General features: G+C 40.7%; 1 protein-coding gene across 1 annotated transcript; it reads left to right on the top strand.

Moving 5' to 3' along the window:
• The first annotated feature begins 468 nt into the window (after positions 1-468).
• On the top strand, positions 469-20,268 carry LOC143638589 (nuclear RNA export factor 2-like). Its single transcript, XM_077106463.1, has 21 exons — positions 469-538; positions 5,634-5,793; positions 6,044-6,194; positions 6,474-6,557; positions 6,665-6,769; positions 6,877-6,957; positions 7,082-7,151; positions 7,308-7,396; positions 7,516-7,623; positions 7,803-7,912; positions 9,380-9,416; positions 9,811-9,879; positions 9,964-10,019; positions 10,161-10,268; positions 10,365-10,423; positions 10,540-10,655; positions 10,739-10,781; positions 11,335-11,407; positions 11,906-12,088; positions 20,042-20,102; positions 20,224-20,268. Exons 1-21 carry the CDS (start codon positions 469-471, stop codon positions 20,266-20,268), a joined length of 1,878 nt encoding a protein of 625 aa, XP_076962578.1.
• The last annotated feature ends 4,281 nt before the right edge of the window (positions 20,269-24,549 follow it).

The following is a 24,549-nucleotide window of genomic DNA, read 5'->3' on the forward strand; positions in this document are numbered from 1 at the left end:
ATGCTTTTATACAAGTAAATCATAGATGTGAAAGCATAATTATTCTATTATAACCATTCATTTATATACACAGTTGACATTCCACGTGTTCATTTTCCTAACTTCTTTATGTTTAAGTTCACACAAAAATGCTAAAAGTCTCATTAAATGCTGAAAGTCTCATTTCTCTTCTGAGAAATAATGCCATAATATACAGTTTCATAAACTGATTTTTGTCTCTGCACAAATATTACTTCTTGCTTCTTGTAGTCTGCCACTGAAACCTGAGCCATTTCCTGAACGATAATACATTTTTTGCCTAAAGATTGAAAATGGGAAGAAGGTAAGCCCCCAACTTAATCCTTTCCCATACTTGTTTCATTCTTGGTGCTTTTTATTTTGTTTCACTCAATCTATATATCAGATTATTTCCCATGAGAGCCACCATGATTTGCTATTGCCATTTTGTAAAATATATTAATAGCTGACATGGCAGCCTGCCCCATTCACCCATCTGTTTTTCTTCTTGTTGCCAGGAGGACTAATATGAGCAAGTGCAGTGAGTACATAATGTATCCCTCACTAAACACCAGATGATATACCAAGTACTTGACCTAGTAATAGCTAACTTACTTTAGTGCTTATTAGGTTACAGACATTTCTCCAGGTGCCTTCCACTTATTTCCATATGTTAACTCACATACTTTTCAAAATGACCCTAAGGACAATGACAACAAAAAAATCCCAAACCGAAAAAACTTTAACACTGAAGCCAAAGTTACATGCCCTAGAGCATAGAATTACGCACCAGGATTCAAACACTGATCAATCTAACATCAGTCCCTATGTCCATAACCAATAGCATATGACTTTGTGTTTGAAATGAACACTGGACAGGACTCAATCAAAGTCTGGAGGGCAGTGATGGGTTGGTGGCTGGAGAGCTGAGATCCCCAGCTTTCTGACCACGAGACCCATCATCATTGAACATTGTTTCCCTGCAATGCCTCTCCTTTCTCAGAATGTGTGGGAACTGTTTCCCTGGGGTTCAACTTGAAGTAACAGAGACAGACAATATATGCGTGGAAAGGAGGGTTTTCAAGGAGTGCATATCTCCAGGATGAATTCACTTCCTCAGAGGCTTTCTTAGTGTGTGTTTCATGGTCTTTCCAACACTCCCCTCATCTTCCTGACCCATACATCCATCCCTTGGCTTTTTCATTCTCTATCAGGTACTCTTATTTCTTCTTTCCCATCTATACTTTGCTCTACTCTTGACAATATTAGCCACTCTCTGACCTCATCATCCTTCTGTTCCAAAGAGCCTGAAAAGCACAGACATATAATCATGTGGATATATTAAGGCAGATATATTTTGCATGATAAATTAAAAAACTGAAATGTCTTCATCAAAGTATAAGTTCTGGATTGTTAAAATATTGTAGGAAATTAGTCACACATGATTAGTGGAAATGTGTCTGGGTGTAAACATCATTTAATCTCCTTGAGGAAAAAAAATTACTTTAAAAAATATTCACGTGCATTTCCTGGGAAACTATAGAGTAAGGATGTAAAATTCCTGAGCCCACTCTGAAGACCAAGCTGTGCTCCACTGTGTCTTTAAGCCTTCTCCAATAGGGATATTCTCTAACTCTAGCTAAACTATGGATTTTTCTCTACTATATTTTGGTACAGAAAACTCTAATACTTTCTTGATTAGAAACAATCTAAATATTAAAACACCAAGATTTTAAAAACACACCAAGATTAAAGAAAATAGCACTAAAAAGCACATTCACAACAAGGAATATGCTGGGCTCAGTGGCACATGCCTGTAATCTCAGTAACTTGGGAGGCTGAAGCAGGAGGTTTGCAAGTTTAAAGCCAGCCTCAGCAGATTAGCGAGGCACCTAATAACTCAGGAGGACCCTGTCTCTAATTAAAATATGAAAAAGGGTGGGATGTGGCTCAGTAGTTAAGTACCCCTGGGTTCAATCTCCAGTACCAAAAAAAAAAAAAAAAAAAGAAAAGAAAAAAACAAGGAACACAATTTGCCCATATATAATATGTAACACATTAAAAGAAATTCTGCAGTGAGATCCAGTTCTGTGCGGCAATGCAGTTACCAACATGATTTGAAATGTGAATATCTGTAACCTATGTATAGAAGCACATCATACAAAGCATTCATACATTCCCATGTGTCCATATGCATACACTCATACCCACACACACATGTGCACTTTCCTTCCTCTGTGATAAGAATGGTCCTTTATGTCTGTCACTGAGTGACCACAGACATGCCTGTGGGGCCAGAACATTCTTCCTACACATACTATGTGTTCAGAAAGCTATGTCTGCTGGATTCAGGGAAAGCCTCTCCTCATTTTGGTCAGCAGTAGTTACAAATGCCTCCTTCTCTGACATTGTCAAAGCTGCAGTTTTAGGATTAGTCTATAGGGAGTTACGTAGTTCTATTTTTCACTGCAGCCCAAATTTGGGATAGACAAACAGATGGAGGTAGAAACAGATGCGATGTATGTAGTCTTCTCAAAAGTGGTTTTGTTGATGATCCCAAATTTACATCATGTGCTCTCATAAAATAAATATTAGTTAGGGTCCTGCCAGCCCAAAGTAACTCCTAATCTGCAAACTTATGGCCCAAATAGATTCCTCCCATCCGGTCCAAGAGGGCTTTCTCCACTTTGCCCTAATCATCTGCTTCTCACCCCAAGAGGAGCAACTAGCACAAAATCTTATCCCTCACCTGTTCCTAGAAATCTTTCCTTGAGACCTGAAAGTTCAGAACAGTACAGTTGTTGGAGAAGCACTTAAACTGTGGAGGCAGACCAGAGGGTCCTAAGAACAATACTTGTTCTCCACTTGCTAGGCTAGAAATCCAGGTAAATGTTCCTCATGTCTGTGGGCTTCATGTTCATGATCTGAAAAGGAAGTGTGGATATAATTCTTATGGCATTTCTGTGAGGAGGTCAAATCAAACCTAGAGTCCGCACAACACTGAGAAAATGTTGGTTGGCACTGGGCAAGTGCTAGTTTACTTCTTGCTCCATTTTTCCCTACCACACAGCAGGATGAAGTTGCCATGTATTGGGGGAAAGTGGAGGGGGTGTGGTTCTAAAATGGCACAGTAAGTAGCATGGGAACACATACCATGTCATAAAGGATCCTCACTAGTGTTTTGGTGTGGGAGGCAACACCTGAGGGGGACCTAGGCAGACCCAGGCAGAGAGATTCTGGCTCCTTTCTCATACTCTTGTCAGGGCCTTTGGTTCTGGCAGCAGGGCCATGAGCCAGGGACTGGGCTGAGATATGGGAGTTCAGTAAGTGGATGTGCACCTGTGTGTGTTTAGTCTTCAACATCTCTGTCAGGGCCCGTGGTGGCTTTCTATCACATGTTCACTGTCCCCTGTGATTCACAGCACAGGGCCTTGCCTGAGATTGTAGCTGTAGGCATTTTCTAGCTCACTTTTATATTTTCCCCTAGTTCTGTTATCAATGAAGTCATATTCTCAAAATGACTCAGACTCTGGCTGAACTCCATACCTGGACAAAGTGCCCTATTAACCTTCAGTTTAATATCCAGAGTTTTCCTTTTGTTTATGAACATTCATGGAAATGGGCTGGTTTCCTGGCATTCTCCAAATATCACCAATAAGGTTCCCTTTTGTTGTCATTTTGGACTTGTATCTCTTTAACATATTGATGGGCTCCAAACCTCTGTTACAGTATTTTGAGCAGAAGAATGACAAGATTTGACTTGTACTTTAAAAAAAATCACTCTGGTGGCCAGGTGCAGGGGAGCATGCCTATAATCCTAGTAGCTCAGGAGGGTGAGACAGGAGGATTGCAAGTTCAAAGCCAGCCTCAGCAAATTAGCAAGGCTCTAAGCAACTTAGGAAGATCTTGTCTCAAAAATATATAAACAAACAAAAAGGCCTGGGGATGTGGCTCAGAGGTTAAGTGCCCCTGGATTCAATCCCTGGTATAAAAAAAGGCAGGGAGGGAGGGAGGAAGAAACAACAAAGAAAACAGGAAAATACCCACACATTTGGGAATTGTATTTGAAGATACTCATTCCAGTTTGTTGTTCAGAATCTTGTTACAGAAGAGTAGAGTTTAGGAAGAGTCCTGTTCTGGGCTGAAAGCATTGCAGGCTGTGCAGAAGGAAAGCTTGCTCTGAATGTTTCAAACTGTATTGTTGAAGGCGAGGGCGGAAATGTCAGGGACAGTGTAGCGGGATGTTAGATTAGTCCCAACTCGCATTAAAACTTTTACTATACCAGCAAAGGAAGCTCAGCTAGCTGATTATTTACAGTGAGTTCTGGTAGGTGATTAGAATTAGGGTGTGTTACAGAGGTTGCCTCCCAGCAATTGGTGGTGATTGGAGAAGCCTCAGAGAAGGCAAGTGTAGAACAGCTGCCTGGTGTGCACATGATGTCTAGCCTAACCCAAGGGCAGACGCATCCTTGATCCTTACCAATCCTGCTCCACTTATTAAAAGGTCCAACAGAGTTACTTCTTCGTCTATAGTATCTCCCTTGATTGTGTCACCTATGAGAGAAGGCTCTCATATCTGAACAAAGGAGTTTGATTTCTGGAGTTTGTGTGATTGATCCTTAGGGAAAGTTGGCATTTTGCTTGCCTTAACTCACTGTTGGGCCATGACATGGTAAGTGGATAATTAATGTTTCCTTAAATTTGTATTTTTTATGTTTTTATTAGTACATTATAATGTACATAGTGGTGGGGTTTATTGTGACATGTTCATATATGCACATAACATGATTGACTCCAATTCATCCCCTAGAACTTACCACTTCCATTTCTTCTCCCTCACCCTATTCTTTCTATAATTTTCTGGCCTTCATTTTATTTATTTGTATATGTATATTTTTATCAGTATATTATAATTACACATGAAACTGGGATTCATTATGATATGCTCACACCTGCATATAGCATAATTTGGTTGATTTTATTCCCCAAGTTCTTCCCCTTTCTCTCCCTTCCCTCCTCCCTCTTGGTCCACTGCCTTTCCTCTACTGATATCCCTTCAAATTTGCTGAAATTCCCCACATTTTTATTCCTTTAATCTCTCTAGCTTCTGCATATAAGGGAAAACATTTAACCCTTGACTTTCTGAGTCAGTTTGGCTTATTTTACTTAGCATGAAATTTCTTCTCATCCCAGTTAGAATGTCAGTCATCAAGAAAATAAATAATAATGCTGGAGAGGATGTGGGGAGAAAGGAATATTTACACATTTTTGATGGGATTGAAAATTAGTACAAACACTGTGGAAATCAATATGGAGATTTCTAAAAACACTAGAAATAGAATCATCATATGACCCAGCTATTCTACCCCTTAGTATTCATCCAAAAGAACTGAAATCAACGTGCTATACATTTAACATGCATTCCAATGTTTATAGCAGCACAATTCACAATAGCCAAATTGCAACCAGGCTGGTTGCCCATAAGTAGATGAATGGATAAAGAAAATATGGAATATATACACAATGAAATTCTACTCAGCAATGCAGAAAAATGAAACAGTGTCATTTGCTGATAAACAGATGAAGCTGTAGAACATCAGGCTAAGTGAAATTTATACTTGCATTTTTGTTACCAGTTTCAGAAAACAGTGATGATAACAGTGATGTTCAAGGAAAAAAGAAAAGTGGAAAAATTTCCCAGGGTAATCTTGGCAGGAAGAATCTTCATTATGAGCCTACTGGGTATGAACTGCTTCCTTCGAAACTCCAGGAGGGAGATCGAAATGTGGCAATAAGGTATGTCCACAAAGACCCACAATAAGACAGTAAGGAATCAGGCAGCCTGCTTTGCAGATAGCAGCCCCTTGGACAGTGCACCTCTTTTACTCTCTGTGGTCTTTTTTTCTTCTCTCACTGGAAAACTGAACAACAGTGGAAGTGGCATACTGGTGGAGCAGTCCTCATTGTGACCCTGGTATCACTGAGGGGAGGGGTATAGAAGGCTTTCTTAGCATTGATGGACACCCTCCTTCTCTCCATTTGCCAGCACTCAAAACACCCGCCGCAATAAGAAGAGAGGGAAATGGCGTAATGAAGAGCATATCCATATTACTGTGTGGAAAGATACAAAACCTGAAGAGAGAGAAATGGGAGAGGACACACAAGGAGAAGCAATGGGCAACTGGTTCAAGGTTACGGTGAGTGTCATGGAAAGGTCTGCACTAAGTAGGATATTTTGGAAACTAATAGAAGGAAGATGATATTTAATACCATACATTGGTTATTTGGAGAAGAGCTTCTGAGAAGGAGGTTTCAGAAATCCATATTTGGCACAGAAACAAGAAATCATGTCAGTGGTCCCTTTAGAAGTACTTTAAAGCTAGATAGAATGTTGGAAAATAGCACTTGGCTGGGTCTGTCCTCCATCCTAATTCCTTGCTGTCTCCTCCGCTCTGACTCTTTCTTTTTATCCTTAGATTCCATATGGGAGAAAGTATGACAAGGCATGGCTAATGAATACAGTCCAGAGCCATTGCAGTGTCCCCTTCACCCCGGTCGATGTAAGAGAGGATGGTGAAGCCAGCTGAGTGGGCACAGGGGAGGGGGAGAGGCCTGGCTCAGCAGGGGCCATTGTCATCTGACACCATTGCTTCTGTCTTCACTGTAGTTCCACTACATCAGAAATCAGGCCCGGTTCTTTGTACAGGATGTTAAAACTGCTTCTGCATTAAAGGATATCAGCTACAAGATTTGTGATGAGGAGAACCGAAAGGTGTGTGCTAGTGGCTTTCCCTGCATCATGTTGTCTTGGAGTAGGAGGATAGTTGTTATCTTTAGGATTAGAACTTCTGGTGTTTACCCTACCTCTCCTTCCCACAGATATCTGTCTTTGTTAATACTTCTGCTGTACCCTACTCCATGCAGAATAAGTTCACGCCAGAACAAATGGAGCAGCTAAAGGTAGTGTAGACTCAAAGCAAGTTATATGCCCATTTCTTAGAAACTACCCATTCCCCTACCCCCTGATGTCACTGTCCCCATCCCTATAGACTAAGAGCTGCTGTTTCCATCTCTGTCTCTGCAGCTGACTATGAGCAAACGATATGATGTCTCCCAGCAAGTTCTCAACCTCCAAAAGCTCCGTTTTGACTCAGGTATTGCTGACCACAGTAATCCTAGGGCAGGTGAGGGCAGAGGGTTCTTCCTGGGAGGAAGACATAGGGATGGAAACTTGGGGAGGGGTTTGTGCTGACATTGATCCAGCAGGACCCCTCTTAGCCTTCTGATTCCCTTGTCTTGGCTTCCCAAAGACTTGGTGGGCCATGACATTCATATGATCCTGAATCGAAGAAACTGCATGTTTGCCACCTTGCAGATCATTGAACGTAATTTCCCTGAGGTGAGACCTTAGGCCCAGGTTTGGTATTTAGGTAGAGGGGTGGAAGGATGGTGTTCAGGGCAGATGTGTCTCCCAGGTACTAGATAATCCCCATCACTCTAACACTTCCTCCCCAAAAGCTGTTGTCCTTGAACTTGCAAAACAACAAACTGTACCAGCTGGATGGCCTGTCTGACATTATAGAGAAGGCTCCCAAAGTCACGATACTAAACCTTTCCAAAAACGAGGTGAGAAGAGAGAGCCAGGTGAAATTTGGGTTGAGGGTGGCTGGTAGTGCACAGCAGGGTGTTGGCAAGAGGCAGACAAAGGCATTTGTGGGTGAGGATTCAAGGGGCTGGCATGTAGGATCCCAGGTGTCCCTCTCTCCCTGGGCCTCCTTAACTGGTTCCCTCCCCATCTTTCTCAGCTGAGGACCGCCAAGGAGTTGGACAAGCTGAAAGGGCTGAAGCTGGAAGAGCTGTGGCTAGAAGGGAACCCCTTGTGCAGTACTTTCCCAGACCAGTCTGCTTATGTAAGGTAGATAATGCCTGGTAACACCTGTCACCCTTCATGGGGACCTTTGCTTCCTGGAAGCCGGAGCTGCCCCTAATGTCCCCGTCTGCAGGAGGATGCAGCCCTGGTCCTCTGAAAGGACCACAGGCCACGCCCTATCCTCTATCTATGTCCCTCAGCTATGCCCACAGGTCTGCTTTCCTTCTTCTGACCTGCCCCTCATTTTCACCTGGGCTGGGGTGTGTTTCCCACCTCTCTGTACTGACCTCCTCCAGCAAGCCCTCCCAAGATGGACTTGGGCTTCCCTCCTCTGTCCTAAGAGTGGCTATTCTTCCCTTGCTCCAGAAAAGTCCCCCTTCCTGTCCCAGGCTGACATGGAGATTTTATGCCCGTGCTGAGGACCAGGGTGGCTACCATCTCAACATCTGTTCCTCTAGGCCATTGGTGGAAACTGTTTCCTCCTTGGAAAGAATCTTGGGTTCCCTGAGCCAAGGAGCCAGAGGTGGGCCACTGCCAGCGAGCAGAGGCCTTCCCAAGACAGGAGGGGAAGGCAGAGAGCAAAGGAGGGGCAGGAAGAGGAGGAGGAGGCGGGAGCACAGGCCGCTCAGGGGAACTGCTGCTCCCTCCCCCACTCCACATCCCACATCCAACCTGGTCCCTCAGAGCAGCCCTGGGTAGCCCAAGTCAAGATGCTTCCTTGGGCAAGACACTGGCTCAGACAGGCACAGGTACTCAGGGACCACCATGAGGGAACCTGGTGCTCATTAGAGGGGACCACAGACCCTCTGTCACATGCTGAGCTGGTGCCTGATTCTTCACTACTGGTGCTGGGAATGACACCTCCCCTGGGGGCAGCTCCTTTTCCCATACCTGGCCCCCTCTGGGCCCACAGAGGAGACAGAGGCTGAACCTGCATCCTGTGGGCCCCAGTCCAGCAGGTACATGTTTGCATTCCTGCCTGGGGCCGCAGGGCCAGCCAGGGGCAGGTGAAGGAATGGGCTGCAGTAGGGGAGCTGGTTTCTTCTCACTTCCACCTTGACCTCCAGCACCAGGGCAGCATCTTCCCCTTCCCTTTGCTTCGCTTCCTCTATTACCATCTCTCCCTCCCCTACCTTCACTCCCTTTCTGTGGCCATACCCCTGCCTTCCCCTGCCTGCCTCACTCACCAAACCCCCACCCCACCCAGCATCCTATCCTGGGAGGCGAGAGTATGATCTGGTCTTGGTGTGGCCAGGCCATGCCCCACGGAAGGCTGGACACCCGGCACAGTCGCAGAGCCCTGGTCTCCCACCCCATTCCCTGCTCCCTTCAGAGCCTTCCATGGGGGGACCTGGAAGAAGGTAAGGGAGGCAGGGTGGGCCCTGGAGGAGGGGGTCAGGTCAGTGTAGATGGGAGCTACCCAGGGGAAAGGAGAGGGAGGAGAGCAAGAGGGAGAGAGTGTGCACAACTCTTCACTGTCACATAATTTCATTAGATTTTTCATTTGCACAGCGCTGTCCAGGATTGTTTCCCCAATTTGTTACGCCTGGTAAGTACGCACTTCCGGTCTTGTCTACTCTTACTCACATACCTGACCTCCCCGCTGGCCCCAGGCCTTGTGGGCCTTGCCTAGATTATGTGTGCACCAGATCCTCATCCATCTTAAAGGGCATGGATTCTCCCTGGCATGGAGATTTTTCCCTAGGAAGAACACACATGTATGTGTGCACACATGCATGCACACCCACCTACAGGTTGCATATAATGGCAGAGATTCCCAACAGCTCATGATGTAGATGCCCAGTGTGATCTCATCCACAGAATTTCCAGGGCCATCTTTTACCTAGCATCTGGCCCTTGTTCCCCCTTGGGCCTGTTCAACTCTTTTTTCATACTGTGCCACCACCCTAAGCTGCACTGCTGCTTCCTCTTCCCTTCTCCAGGATGGCCAGGAGTTATCCACACCAGTTGTTGTTGACCCTGATGCCCCCAAATTAATAAAACCCTGCAAGGTGAGGAAGAAGGACCAAGAGAGATGGGGGTGTTGCAGGGGAGACTTTATCCACCACAGAGTCTAAAATGAATTTTTATTCCAGGAAAGCTATAAAGGATCTGATACCTTAAAGAATCTAGTTCTGCAATTCCTACAGGAGTAAGTTCCTCCTGAGACTTTGAGGAGAGGGAGGCTTGGGACAGGCTTGGCTTCCATAGCACCAGTCTGCTCATAGGAGTTTTCTGGTCTCATTTTGGGGTTAGGCCACAGAGATAGCCTGCTCCCTTTGCTCCCCAATAGGTATTACCTGATCTATGACTATGGAGATCGACAGGGTCTACTTAGTGCTTACCATGATGAGGCCTGCTTCTCTCTGACCATTCCCTTCAACCCCAAGGACCCAGCCCCGTGAGTATCACAGTTCAGGCTCTGGTCCAGACACATATGAGTTCTGGAAATAAACACACTGGCTGACCCACCCTCTTATTCCTCTTTTTCTCCTAGAAATAGCTTGTGCAAGTACTTCAAGTATAGTAGGAATATGAAGAAGCTCAAGGATTCCAGTAAGTGTGAGAGGGGGAAGACTGGGTAGCATAAGGGGGCATGACAGGCAACAATTTTAAGGACCAAGGGCCAGGGTATGGTATTGCTTCTATCTTCATTTCTGTTTTCTCTACAGATATGCGGAGACAACTGCTGAAACACACAAAACATGACATCGTGGACTACCTCAGTGTGTTGCCCAAAACTGAGCATGACTTCAGTTGCCTTATGGTAGATATGTGGTTCCAGACGGTAAGCACCTGCTTCCTCCCTGAATACTGGAGGTGGGAAAGAGATTAAGCAAAATCCTGAGCTCTTGCGTTTTCCCCCTTTAGGAAACAATGCTCTGCTTCTCTGTGAATGGGGTGTTCAAGGAAGGTGAGTGTCTTTACGACCCCCTACTCAGATCCCCTACTGCTTCCTCCTTCTCAGAAATTCTCCAGCTTCTCCAATTCTGGCTGGGCCTTTCCTTCCTATTCTTCTCTCTGTGTTTTCCTGCCTACACTATCCCACAAACCATCCTGGTCTGAATATTGTCCATGATTGTCTGTCCCATAGCTCAGGTGTTAGAGACATAGGTGTTGGATGTTGATGGCTGTCCTACAAGGTCTTTACTTTATAGTCTTGGACCAGTTACTCTCTGCTTCCCCATTTGCAAATCAGAGCTAACAGTGCCCATTTCTCTGGTAGATGTGAGAGAAGGATCAAGTAAACTTTTGAAGTGGTTTTCATATGGCCCAACATATGATAAGGGGCTCATCACTGGGAGTTACTTGTTCGAGTTGTTGTCCTCCATTCCTGTCATGCCTCCCAACTCAAAGTGAATGATTGTCTGAGTCCGGCCCCCTTCAGCAGAAGACCCTGATTGGGGAACATTGTTTGAATTAAAGTATGTGCAGCTCTAAAGGGGTATTGTTTGCTGTCCCTGAAGCAGAAGGAAAGTCTCAAGGATGTGTTCATGCCTTCACCCGGACCTTCATTGCTATCCCTACCAATAATTCCAGGCAAGTTCTAAGTTATGGGTGGGAAAAACCACACCATCGTGGGGCCAGAATTATAGTACTGTGATGGTGCAGTCCTCAGAGTATTCTTAATATTAGGGAAAGTCAACAGATTGGTTCAAGGATAAGTCTAGCCTAGTGTTTAAGAGCATTGACACTTGGGATAGACCTCTCTTTCTGACCTCAACACTTGCTACCTGTATAACATGGGTCAAAACATATGACTTATCTCTGATTCAATGTCTTCTTCTGAAAACAGAAATTTGAGTGTTGTGCAGAATAAATGCAGTGGAGTTAAGTCTAAAACTCTGGTCAGGCTGGTAGATAGTCCCTCCAAAAGTAGGCAGTGTGGGAGGGATGGAGGCTTCCAGACAAGGAAGCCATGCAAAGTAGGGATATGGAAAGAATCTTGTTTACTGAGTGGCGGTGAGTATAGGATTGTCATTGGTAGTGAGGGATTGTCCATCTCTACTATTGTCTGAGGGTCAATTTTTCCTCCAGTATATGCATCATGAATGATGAGTTGATTGTGAGGAATGCCAGCCCTGATGAGATCCAGAGCTCTTACTCCATCCCAATGCCTGCACTGTTTTCCACCTCCATGCCTACCCTCTCCCAGGAGCAGCAGGAAATGGTGAAGGCTTTCTCTACACAGTCTGGGATGAAACTTGAATGGTCTCAAAAGTGAGTGCTGGGTGTGTACAGGAATGGGTTAAACTGGAGACTGGGTGAGTGAATCATGGGAACTAGCAGAAAATTAAGAAAAATAATTATTGGGATATTTTACTCCCCCCTACAAAATGGGCTCATAAAAATGTATTCTAATTTTATACTGTAAAGAAATGTTAAAACAGTTTAATGTTCAGCCAACAAAGTCTTGCATATGGAAAATCCTAAAGAACCCTCCAAGAAAATATCAGTGTTGATTTAAAAATTCCACAAGTTTGCATGATAACATATCTATATACATATATTATTTGCATTTCTGTGCACTTGCATTGAACAATCCAAAAAGGAAATTAAGAAATCATTTCCATTATAATAGCATCAGCAAGAAAAAATAACAAAAGATAATGGGAGGCAGAGCAAGATTACAGCCTAATAAGATCCTCCTGTAATCTCTCCCCAAAGATATACCAAGTTGAATAGCTATTAATGCACCAACTACCAGGACAAGAACTAATGAAATCAGGTGAGAGGGCTGATTTACAAAATCAGGTTTTACAAAATCAGTGAGACCTAATTTACAAAAAAATGCATTGAAGAAGGCAAGAAGGAAGGAGTATTTAAAAATTTAACAAGCTTACAGGATATTAGACAAAGGGGAATGAAGAGAAGGGAGGGGAATAGGAAAAGGAAAGATAGTGGAATGAATCCCAAATAACTTCCCTATGTACTTATATGGATACACCATAGTGAATCCCATCACCATCATGTACATCCATAAGAATGGGGTCCTAACTTGAATAAGATATATTCCATGCTTTTATCAAAATGAATTCTACTGTCATGAATAACTAAAAAGAACCAATTTTTTAAAAGGTTGCAGGATAAAAGGCTTATCCTTACCTTCTTCCTCCAACTCCAAGCAGCTCAGAGCATAGAGAAGCACCTCCCACTTTGGGGAGGGAGAAAGATATTCAGGTCTTGGCCTTGAAACCCAGTACCAGGCCTGCCACAGTGAAACCCCATGCTATGCAGAGCTCCATGACCCCCCTACCACCAGGCCAGTACCCCTGGACTGAACCACTGAAACTACATTAGACAAAGAGACTACCTCCACCTCCCCTCCTCAATTCTTGGGCAGCAGAGTGGAGAGTAGGACTTCACTTGCTGGGGATCAAGACAGGAAAGCTAGCATAGGGCTTTGTCTCAAGGCCCAGTGCCAGGCCTGCCGTAGTGAGACCAAGCACCCAGTAGAAACTGAAAGTCCCATATGCAGGCCAGAACTCACAGACAGAGCCTCTAGACCAGTCTGGCATCAGGAAAAGACTGTATGTCTACATGACAGACTTGAGTTTTGACCACATCAGTTCAGCCTTTGAGTGGACCTAGGGAGCATTCATTCTCCTGAGATTGTGCAGGCCCCTGCAGTTGTAAGACTCAGGTGGAACCAGCTTGGTACCAACCTTTGTGGCCAAACAACTCTTTCCACCAACAATCCCCAGTACTGGACAGCACAGCTATCACCAGGACAATGCTCACAGACTGGACCCTTAAACTGCCCAATACCAGGCAGATCTGTGTTTCAGTGGGACAGATTGATGTTTCAGCCAGTATTACCACACTGGCTTTGCCATTGGACTGGGTGTACTCCTGAGAGTGTGTAAATTCCTGTGGCTATGAGAATCTGCCGCAGCCCAGCTGAGAGTCAACCCAAGTGGCAAAGTACCTTGAGCAACACTACTCTAACCTTGGGCATTGTAGTGGTGGAAGACCCCATTCACTTCGGGTAGGAAAAAGCAGAAAGCACAGGACATTATTACTAGCTCTTAGTGCTAAACTGATGAAACTTAACACTGGGCAGATCCTAATAGTCCTCTCCTCAGGCCTGCCTATGAACAGAGCCTCTGAAACAGTTCCAGTGCCAAGGAAAGACATATGTCCCCACTCAATTAGATTTCTGTTCCAACTACATTATCTATGGATGGTTCCAGCAGTCTTAAGCCATGAGTCCTCCTCAGTAATAGTCCATAACATTGTGTGCCTTGATCCTAACCTAGTGTCTTGGTGGTCTTAGTGAGGTGTTGGCTCAGGGTGTGATAGAATTTGGTGGTTTTGATGGCCACAGGTGTAACATAGGAGCCTCAGGCTGATTCATCCATGGTGATTGCCTACAGCTGGGAAGAATCTTACAGTGTCAGACTACAGTCCAGTAACTATGGATAAGGGATATGGGCCTAAACACACACATGCCCACACATGGCATTTTACACATCCATAAAGAAGAATGAAGTTTTGTCATTTGCCTGTAAATGGATGAAATGGCAGAACATCATATTAAATGAAATATGCCAGCCTCAGAAAATCAGGGTCATATTTTTCTCTTATATGTGGAACATAGAAAAAAAGAAGGGCAAGGAAATTTTCATGAAAATAGAAGGGAGACCAGTAGAATAGAGAATGGAGATTTGGATGAGGGAGAAGACAAGAGCAAAGGGAGGTACTAGGCAGTGAAATTGAACAAATTATGTTATGTTTATGTACAAATGTATCATAATGAATTCCACCATTTTGTATAATTATAATGCATCAATTCTAATCTTGTATGTTGCAAGATTAAACTTCTGTTCCAACTATATTACCTATGGATGGTTCCAGCAGTCTTAAGCCATGAGTCCTTAGGATAAATACTAAAACAAATTATTAAAAACTAGTAAGTGATATTAATGTGTTAAGTGATAGGCAATATTGAAAGATATAAAAATGGGATATAAAAATTTTTAAATATGAGGAAAATGGAATACAACAGGAGAGTTTTCTTGTGAGTATATTTTCTCCTGTTCTTTTTCCATTTTGTTTCTTTTTCTTCTTATGCTCATGTTAAATTGCTGTCATTCAAGCTAGCTTGATATGATCAGAAGATTTTGTTGGTGAGCCTTATGGTAATAGACAAACAAAAATAAGCAAGAAATCAAAACTTACCAGTAAATTCACTTAACCACCAAATAAAACTACAAAAGAGGGAAAAAGAAAGAAAAAAACTACAAAGAAATTAGAAAACAAGTAAGAACTTAGGTATCCATAATTACCTTGAACATAAATGGCTTAAGTTTTTCAATTAAAAGATATAGAGTGGCAGAATGGATTAAAAACAATGGCAATATGTTACTTAAAAGAAACTCATTTCACCTGTAAGGACACGCATAGATTTAAAGTGAAGGAATAGAATAAGGTATTCTATGCAAATAGAAGCCAAAATAAAGAAGTATCTATATTTATATTGGAAAATAGAGTTTAAATCAAAAGCAGTAAAATGAAACAAGGAAGGTCATTATATAATGATGAACCAGTCAGTTCATCAAGATGAATGAACAATTCTAGACCACAGATAATCAGGGGGCACTCCTTCTAACTCTTCAAAGAGCAATTAGGTGCCTAGACATGCCAAGGAACTGTGGAACACATCTCTGCCTTGGCTCTGAGATATACCCCCAGTAAGAGATCACTCCATGTTAAATAACTCAGCAAGGAATATTTTTAGAATCTTTAATGTAAGTTTTTTACTTCATTGTTATTTTCTTCTGTGTTGACTTCACAGTTTTCCTCATTTTTTGATATTGCATACTTTAATCCAATTTTATGTATTTTAATGTATTAATTGGATTTACTCTTCTCTCTTTTTCATTGTTATAGTCTGCCCTCTTTTTTTCTCTGTGTCTGCTCACATTATCTGTTTTAGTCTCTCTTCTGCCTTTTCCTCTGCCTTTTTTGTTAACTTCCTCTTTACTTTTCCTTTTCATGCCCTATATAATTTAATGGAAATCTTTCTTCCTTTAATACTTAATTTTTCACTTTATTCAAAATCTAAGAAGAAATAAAAACCTTCCAAAATAAGCATGAACTAAAGGAGTTCATAATCATTAAACTAGCATTGTAGAACATACTCAAAGAATCCTACACAGAGAAGAGCAAGATAAAAATAAGAAAGAATGGAGGAGAAATAAAATCACATTAGAAAAATAAATAAGCAGCTGAGAAATAGAAATGATTCAAACCTTAGAAATAAAGCACAATTACAGGAAGTAACATATACCTCTGTATAATAACAATGAATGTAAATGGTCTTAATTCTTTAAGTACATGACCAGAAATTTTGAAACTGACAGAAGGAAAAAAACTGTGGAAACACTTCAATATAGGTGCAGGCAAAACTTCCTGAATAGTATCCCTATAACTCAGGAAATAAGAGAAAGAATCAATAAATGGGATGGCATCAAACTGAAAGTTTCTGCATATCAAAGAGAACCTACTCAATGGGAGAAACTTTACCAGCTACTCCTCCAACAGAGGACTAATATCCAGAACATAGAAAGAATTCAAAAAATCTCAACATTAAAAAAAATGCACTCAATTAAGAGATGAACTAAACAAATATGTCTCAAAAGGAGAGTACAAATGGCCAATGATTACATGAAAAATATTCAACATTTTTGGCAATCAAGTAAATGTAAATCAAATCCATTTCATTCCAGTTAGAATGGCAACCATCAAGAATACAAATTACAATAAATGCTGGTGAGGATATGGTGAAAAAAGAATCTTATATACTGTTAGTGGGAATGTAAATTACTATAGCTACTATGGAAATTGGTATGGAGGTTCCTTAATAAACTAAAAATAAAACTACCACATTATCCAGCTTTATAAATTCTTGGTATTGATCCAAAAGAATTAAAGTCAGCATATTTTAGAAATATATACATACCCAAGTTTATAGCAGTACAATTCACAATAGCCAAGTTATGGAACCAACCTAGGTATCTGTCTACAGGTGAATGGATAAAGAAAATGTGGTGTCTACACGATGGAGTTTTATTCAACCATAAAAAAGAACAAAATTATGTAATTTGCAGGTACATGAGTGGAACTGAGATTATAAAATTCAAAGTGAAATAAGTCATACTCAAAAAGAAAGCTATCATGTTTTCCCACATCTGTGGAAACTGGAGGGGGAAAATAGGGATGCCATGAAAGTAGAAGAGAAACATGTAGGGTAGAGGAAGAGAATCAGGGGAGCTGAGATGGGATGTTGGGAAGTTATGAGGAAGTGCAGTTGATCAAATTATATATTTATATGTGCACCAATATTCCACAATGAAATCTACCATTTTGTAAAATTAATATGCACCATACAAATGAATAAATCACCTTTGAAACATAAAATATGTATTGTTCAGTATTACACTGAACTCTATTAATAGGTACAAATAATACATACTAATAAAAATAAAATAATTAAAAATAAGAAAAATTGGGAAAAAATGAAATCAAAATGTCACAGTTACAGATGACAAGACCTTCTATGTAGCAAACCCCAAAAAACTCAACAAAAAATTAGAACTAATAAATGAATTCAGCAAAGTTACAGGATACAAAATCAACATAAAAAATGAATAGTGTTGCTATATATCAGTAGTGAGTTATACAGAATAGAAATCAAGAAAGGAATACCTTTTACAATTGCTGCAAAAATTAAAAGAACTAGAAATACAGTTAACCAAAGAGATGATCTCTACAATGATTATTATAAAGCATTTATGAAAGGTGCAGAGGACAAAAGAAAATGGAAAGACATACTGTGTCATGAATTGGAAGAATCAATATTGTTAAAAGGCCCATGCTAACCCTAAGCAATTTATGGATTCAGTGTGATGTCTATTAAAATGTCAATGGAGGGCTGAGGCTGTGGCTCAGCGGTAGCACACTTGCCTGGAATGTGTGAGGCACTGGGTTCAATCCTCAGCACCACATATAAGTAAATAAAAAAATAAAGGTCCATTGACAACTAAAAAAATGTTTTAAAAAATCATTAAAATGTCAATGGAATTCTTCACAGAACTAGAAAAAAAAACATATAATATTTATATGGAAACACACACACACACACACACACAAATAGCCAAAGCTATTTTGAGCAAAAAGAACAAAGCAGGAGGCATTATGCTACCTGACTTCAAAACATGGTCTCAGAATAGCCAAAATAGTCTTTAGAGAGAGGAGAAAATTAGTAATCCCATACTTCCCTGTTTTAAAACTTAGTAAAAAGTTACTGTAATCAAAACTGCAGGGTGGACTGGGGATGCAGTTCAGTGAGAGTGCTTGTGTACTATAAGAGAGGCCCTGTGTTCAATCCCCAGCACTACAAACCAAAATAAAAATTTAAAAAACTGCATGGTACTGGCATGTGAATAGATATGTAGATCAATGCAATAAAATTGAGAATTCAAAAATAAACCCTGACATTTATGGTCAATTGATTTTTTAAAAAAATTATTTTTGTTGTTGATAGAATTTATTTTCATTTATTTATATGTGGTGCTGAGAATCAAACTCAGTACCTCACACAAGCTAGGCAGGCACTTTACAACTGAGATACAACCTTATAATCTTAATTTTTATAATCTTAAAAAATAATTTTTAAAGAATTTTGAAAAAATGAAGAATAATCTTCCTTATAACAAATGGTGCATCTATTTGGTGGACAAATAGACAATTATATGTATATAAAATGTATATAAAATTGACTCAAAGGATCAAATATAAAGATCTAAAAGTAACACTAAAACTAAAAAGCTCTGAGAAGGAAATAGAAGTTTATATATCCTGATGACCTTGGATTAGGCAATAGTTTCTTTCATATGATATCAAAAGCTCAAGCAACTGAAGGAAAATAGATGTGGTTAACTTCATGAAAATTAAAAAGTTGTTTGCACCAAAGGACAATATCCAGAAAGTAAAATACAACCCAGAGAAAGGGAGAAAATGTTTGGAAGAAAATAGTACTATCCAGAATATATGGAGGACACTTACAACTCAACAATAACAAGACAAAAAAAATTTGAAAATGGGGAAATCATTGGAATAGATGTTTCTCCAAAGAAGATATATAAATGACCAAGCAAATCACATAAAAACATACTCAACATCATTGGTCATTAGGGAAATATAAATCAAAACTATAATGAAATACTGCTTCACACAAAAATGACTTTAATAGTTGAAAAAGAAGATAAGTGCTCGTGAAGTTGTAGAAAAACTAAAAACCTCATAAATTACTGGTGGGAATGTAAAGTGAAGCTGTTACCATTAAAACATTTTAGTGGTTCCTCAAAATTTTAAACATGGAGTGGCCCAGTAATCCCATTCCTAAGCATATACTATGAGCAATGATAATGTATGTTTTTTCAAAAATTTGTATGTCCATAGCAGCATTATTTCTAATAGATGAAAAGTAGAAAGAACTCAAGGGTCTTTTACCTGATGAGCAAATAAATAAATGTGGTACATACATGCACTAGAATGTTATTCAATCATTAAAAATAATATAGTCCTGATACATGCTATAACATAGGTGAACCTTGAAAATATAATAAATAAAAGAAATCAGTCACAAAAAGACACATTGTATGATTTCATTTATATGAAATGTCCAGGATAGAAGGCAGAGTTGTTGTTGCCAGGGTCTGGGAGAAGAGGGAAAATAGTTATCTCTAACAGTTAAGAGTTTCTTTTTGAGGAATTTGATAGATGAGGAAATCACACAATATTGTGAATATGCTAGAAACCATTAAATTATACACCTGAAGAGAGTAAATGTGTCTTTTATCTACAATTTTAAAGGTATTGGAATTCTTTATTTTTGAATTTCAATTTGTTATATTCTTGAGCATCTTTTTTATCAGTATGATTGATGCTTTTGAACATCCCTATTTTTCTGCTTTGAATTTGGGTGAGCATGAATGTTAGTGACAGACATTTTGGTTTTCACAAGGTCTTTCTTCATCATTACAGTGGTCTTCATTCTGGTACATGCATCCCAGAAAAAGAGCAGCATAGGTTAAGAGATGGCATTTTGTGGTCAGCATGTCTGTACTATGGTAATAATGGAGATCACCTGTTCTTCTCTCACTGAAGGTGCCTTGAAGACAACCAGTGGAACTACACCAGAGCTGGTCAGGTCTTCATTAGGCTTCAGGTGAGACCTGGGGACCAAGAGGGTAAAAAATGTATGTCTGTGGGCCTTCAGTAAAGTAGAGATTGGGTGGATGGAACTCAGGGCACCTAGCTCTTCTGACATTCCAATTCCTTCCCTCCAGACTGAGGGCAAGATCCCAGAAGAGGCCTTCAGACAGTTACCCTGAAAGGAGCCCTTGAATGCCATCCTCTTCTTCATCCACATCATTGTTTCTCTGTCACCAACTTAAGTTTATGATGCTTTGGAGATCTAGCTGACCAAGAAGCCAAAGTTAACCTGTAGGCTAGGTAAACATAGCCTTCCAAAGGGCCAGTTGTTCTGTTTTCCCCATTGAAGGTGACTGTTTATTTTCATAATAAAGATTAATATTGCACTTTACATGTTGTTGTGCCCAGGATTGATCTTCTTTGCCATAGCTGTAAGCCAGTGAGGACTTGGGCTCCCCTGCTCCCACCAGAAGTGTGGAGGATAAATTTGGTTCAACACTTGCCTGAAATTTGAAACTGCTAACTGCCAGTCATTGGGAGACTGACCACATGATGTGAGAACAGAACTGACCAACATGATGTGAGATTCTGTGCTATTGTTATTTGAATGTGAAAATAAGTGGCTGAAGGCCTTTAAGAACATGAAGAGAGAACATCAATATCACTTCTGTGAGGGATGCTGTCCTGGCTGTCCTTAAGCAGATCTTTTTAGGCCTTCTTCCACGGGTATTTGTAAATAAATTTTCATGAGAAAGGACACACATTATATATCATGTTGGCCTTTGATGATGTTGAGACTGTGAGATGCTCTACCCAGCGCTCTTCAGAAGCAAGGATGTTACTTGGCACAACAGGAACTTCTCAAAGGATGCTTCCTGGATATCAGGGGCTATGGATGGATGGAAGGAAGGAAATTAGGTAGGTGAGGGCTCACGTATTTTACTTCTCGTTCCTAATCATGTGAGCATTTTCATAGACCGTACCATGCTTAGCTTTGTGAGATGCACAGAGGTAAATGGGAAATGGGCTTTTCCACAGCTTTTCCCACCCTTCCATCTGTCTCCCTACCCAACTTTCCACCCTTTCCCTTTCCTGAAGGTGCTCTGGGAGGAGTTTGCAGTCAGCACTTGCAGGGGAAGAATCAGCATGTCTGCCCAGTGCATCCCTCACAGAGCTGATAGCAGGTGCTCAGGGCCATGATCTTGAGTGGCTTTAACCACATGTGTTGTGTTCATTGACAAATAACAACAATGGTGTGGTCCTATAGGATATTCCTAATGACTGGCAGTTAGAAGTTCCAAATTCCATGCAAGTGTTGAACATGCCATCTGCATCTATATTCTTCACACTTCTGTAATGCTTGCACTTTAGAAAATAGGCATAATTTTTTAAATTAAAATAATAGCAGTACAAGAATATTGTTAATGAAATTTGTGGTTTGGGGACAGCAGGTACACTTATACATTGTTTATGAACATCTACTTAAGCATATTTATTTTTAGTGCCCACACAGAACAATTGCATCCTATATACATACATATTTACACATATAAATATTTTATAGAGAGATTCATAATGCATGTACCCACTTATATCCATTATTGACACAAAGTTGTTTACAATCACATATGCTATCGATTTTATAGGATATATGTGATGATTTTCTTTCATTCTTGATATTGTTAATTTGGGGTTAATTGCATATAGTGTCTGGTGAGAGAACTGATTAGTGTAGGAGTCAGCAAATGGCAGTTGTGACCAGCAAGGTCCATCTACAGCTCCTCTGTTCATTTCCCTGGGTCCTTAAACAGTCTGCTTAGGGATAAGGTGAGAAGGATGCTGAGACTACAGAACTCACATGAGCTTAGATCTAATAGTGGTATTATTTCCCATATGTCACTTCCCTTCCTGTCCATCATGTACAAAAGCATCAAGTTCATGGACACCTCCAAAAAAGTGCACCTCTTACAAAGGTTACATGTGAGGGTAGGTAGTAGACTTCCACCCATGACCCATAAGGGCCCAGCAGCCTCTGTGGGGAAGGGGACCCAGGAGAGGCTGCAGGAACACCAGGGACAGTGGCCTTGATGATGCCCTTTTCCAGAACTCACTCCAATTGTGTGCCTCTCCTCAGAATACCCCTGGGTCCTGCTTATTACTCTTCACTCCTAACTCTTTGTTCCAAAACCTGTTTCTGAACTGATCCCCATACTCCTGGGATGCCGCCCATAGCTCCAACCCTCAGCCCTATGCTTAACTGCTGATTATCATTGTAAATATGGATTCCTTTCCTCCTATTTTGCTTCTCAGAAGGCTTAGCATTATTCCCCTCCACACAGACTTCCCCTTCATACATTACCCCTTGTGATTATACCCTCCCATAACCTCTGTACTGGAGAAAACCAGAAGGTAGTTGTGAACCCTTCACTCCCACAGTGAATATACAAAGGCACGAAACTCAGACCCAGAACAGGAAATGTTAAACACTAGTCCCCACCCTCACCAGAATATAAAAACAGAGAAAGTTGGGGCTGGGGTTGTGGCTTAGTGGTAGAGTGCTTGCCTAGCATGCACAAGGCACCAGGTTCCATCCTCAGCACCACATAAATATAAAATAAAGATATTGTGTCCACCTAAAGCTTAAAAATAAATATTAAAAAAAACATAGAGGAAGTGTCTGGGTGTTTTTAGCATCCTAAACTGCATCAAAGGAATGTGATGATGAAATGGTAGGAAGGCACACTTTCTGGGGGTTGGGAAAGTTGTGCCAAGGCCTTAAAATCTACATTTGTAACAGGATCCAGGGTGATACTTAATTTTATAGGTCAATTTGGGTAGGTGACAATACTCAGATATTTGGTCGAACATTTTTAATGTTACTGTGATGGCATTTTTAGATGAAATCAGCACTTAAATCAGCAGGCCTTGAGTAAAGCAGATTACCCTGCCTAGTATGGATGGGCCTCATCCAACCTCCTTCAAAGATATTGGAGGAAGAAATGACTGACTTACCCCAAGGAAGAGAGAATTCTGCTACAGACTGCCTCTAATTGGAGCTGTTTGTTGGGTGTTCAGTCTGCTGAACTTCTCTGCAGATTTGGGACATTCCTGGATCCATTCTTTCATGAGCAAACTCCCAATAAATAGACACACACACACACCTTATTGGTTCTGTTTCTCTGGAGAACCCTAATAAACCAAGTAATTCTGAAGCTGCTATTTAATGGATTGTACTTTGAGTAACAGGTAATTAGAGTATATCTGGCATGTGGGCACATGGCCTGACTCATCTATAATAATATTCATTGTTGTATTGTTTGTGAAAGAATGAAAAACCAAAACATCCATCAAAGTTATCCAAATAATACATTGAGATGAATTCTTTGAGTATAATATTACATAGCAGAGAGAAAGAATGTCTCAGACCTATAAGAATAAGGAGATTATCTATCTATCTAGATATCTATCTATCTAGATATCTATCTATCTAGATATCTCAGAAAATGTAATGTTAAATAAAATTATCAAATGAAAGATAAGAACACCTACAGTATGAAATAAATAAATAAATACAAAACATATACATATAACGTTTTAAGGATCTTTTCATTCACAATACAAATATAAAGCAACTTGTGGAGAGGATAAACAACTTATTCTGGTTATGTTATATCTTCAGGGTAAAGGAAAAGACAAGGTACAATTTAGGGGAAGGGCCCAAAGCATTTGTCAAGTTTATTACTTAGTATGAGTATTGGGTACATAAACGTTCATTTTATAGCTCTCTGTAACACTTGTATATTTGGTATGTTTGATAAGTATCAAAGATTTTAGAGGTTAGTTTTTATTATAAATCTGATGTATACTCATTTTACCAACTGATTAAAATATGGTTAATTATACAATAACCAGCACTCCCACCATCACTATTAAAAACATTAATATTTGTTGTGTTTCATTCCTTTATTTTTTGTTTCTTTGAAGATGTGCTAATACATGGTATATATATATTACATCCAAATTTCATGGAACCATGATGTATATGTAGTTTTATGCTATCCTTGTCCTGTTGACTTTTTGTTGAGGGCCACAGCCAAGTCGGGATGATGCATGGCATTTTTGCCAGAAGTAGTGGTTGAATGGTGATGCCAGCAAGTTCTCGCGGAGTTCCCATTGAGTTCCAGTTGAGCTCTCGCGGGGATTCCCGGAGAGTTTCCATTGGTTGGGGAAGTGCCGGAGGAGGGATATTTCCAGCAGCTGGTTGCTGGAGGAGCTGTGTGGCGTTCGGCAGATTTCCTTGGAGTGTGTGTGGATGTGCTGGTAGAGTTCAGAAATAAAGTTTGTTCCTGCTTCAGTGGCTCGTGATTTGTGCCCAGCCAGACTGCGGCAACTTTTAATATTAAATCATGTGACATGGGAAAAATATTGAGTTTTGATTTTTATGCACCTGTCCAATTTCT

The sequence above is a fragment of the Callospermophilus lateralis genome, chromosome X (genome assembly GCF_048772815.1).
Source record: "Callospermophilus lateralis isolate mCalLat2 chromosome X, mCalLat2.hap1, whole genome shotgun sequence".
Classification (NCBI taxonomy): Eukaryota; Metazoa; Chordata; class Mammalia; order Rodentia; family Sciuridae; genus Callospermophilus; species Callospermophilus lateralis.

Excerpts from the sequence above, each read along its gene's own strand:
- LOC143638589 (XM_077106463.1), top strand. The coding sequence starts at position 469 with ATGGCAGCCTGCCCCATTCACCCATCTGTTTTTCTTCTTGTTGCCAGG. Across the intron at positions 7,624-7,802 it reads TAAACCTTTCCAAAAACGAG|CTGAGGACCGCCAAGGAGTT; the intron begins GTGAGAAGAGAG and ends CATCTTTCTCAG. Across the intron at positions 12,089-20,041 it reads AAACTTGAATGGTCTCAAAA|GTGCCTTGAAGACAACCAGT; the intron begins GTGAGTGCTGGG and ends CTCTCACTGAAG.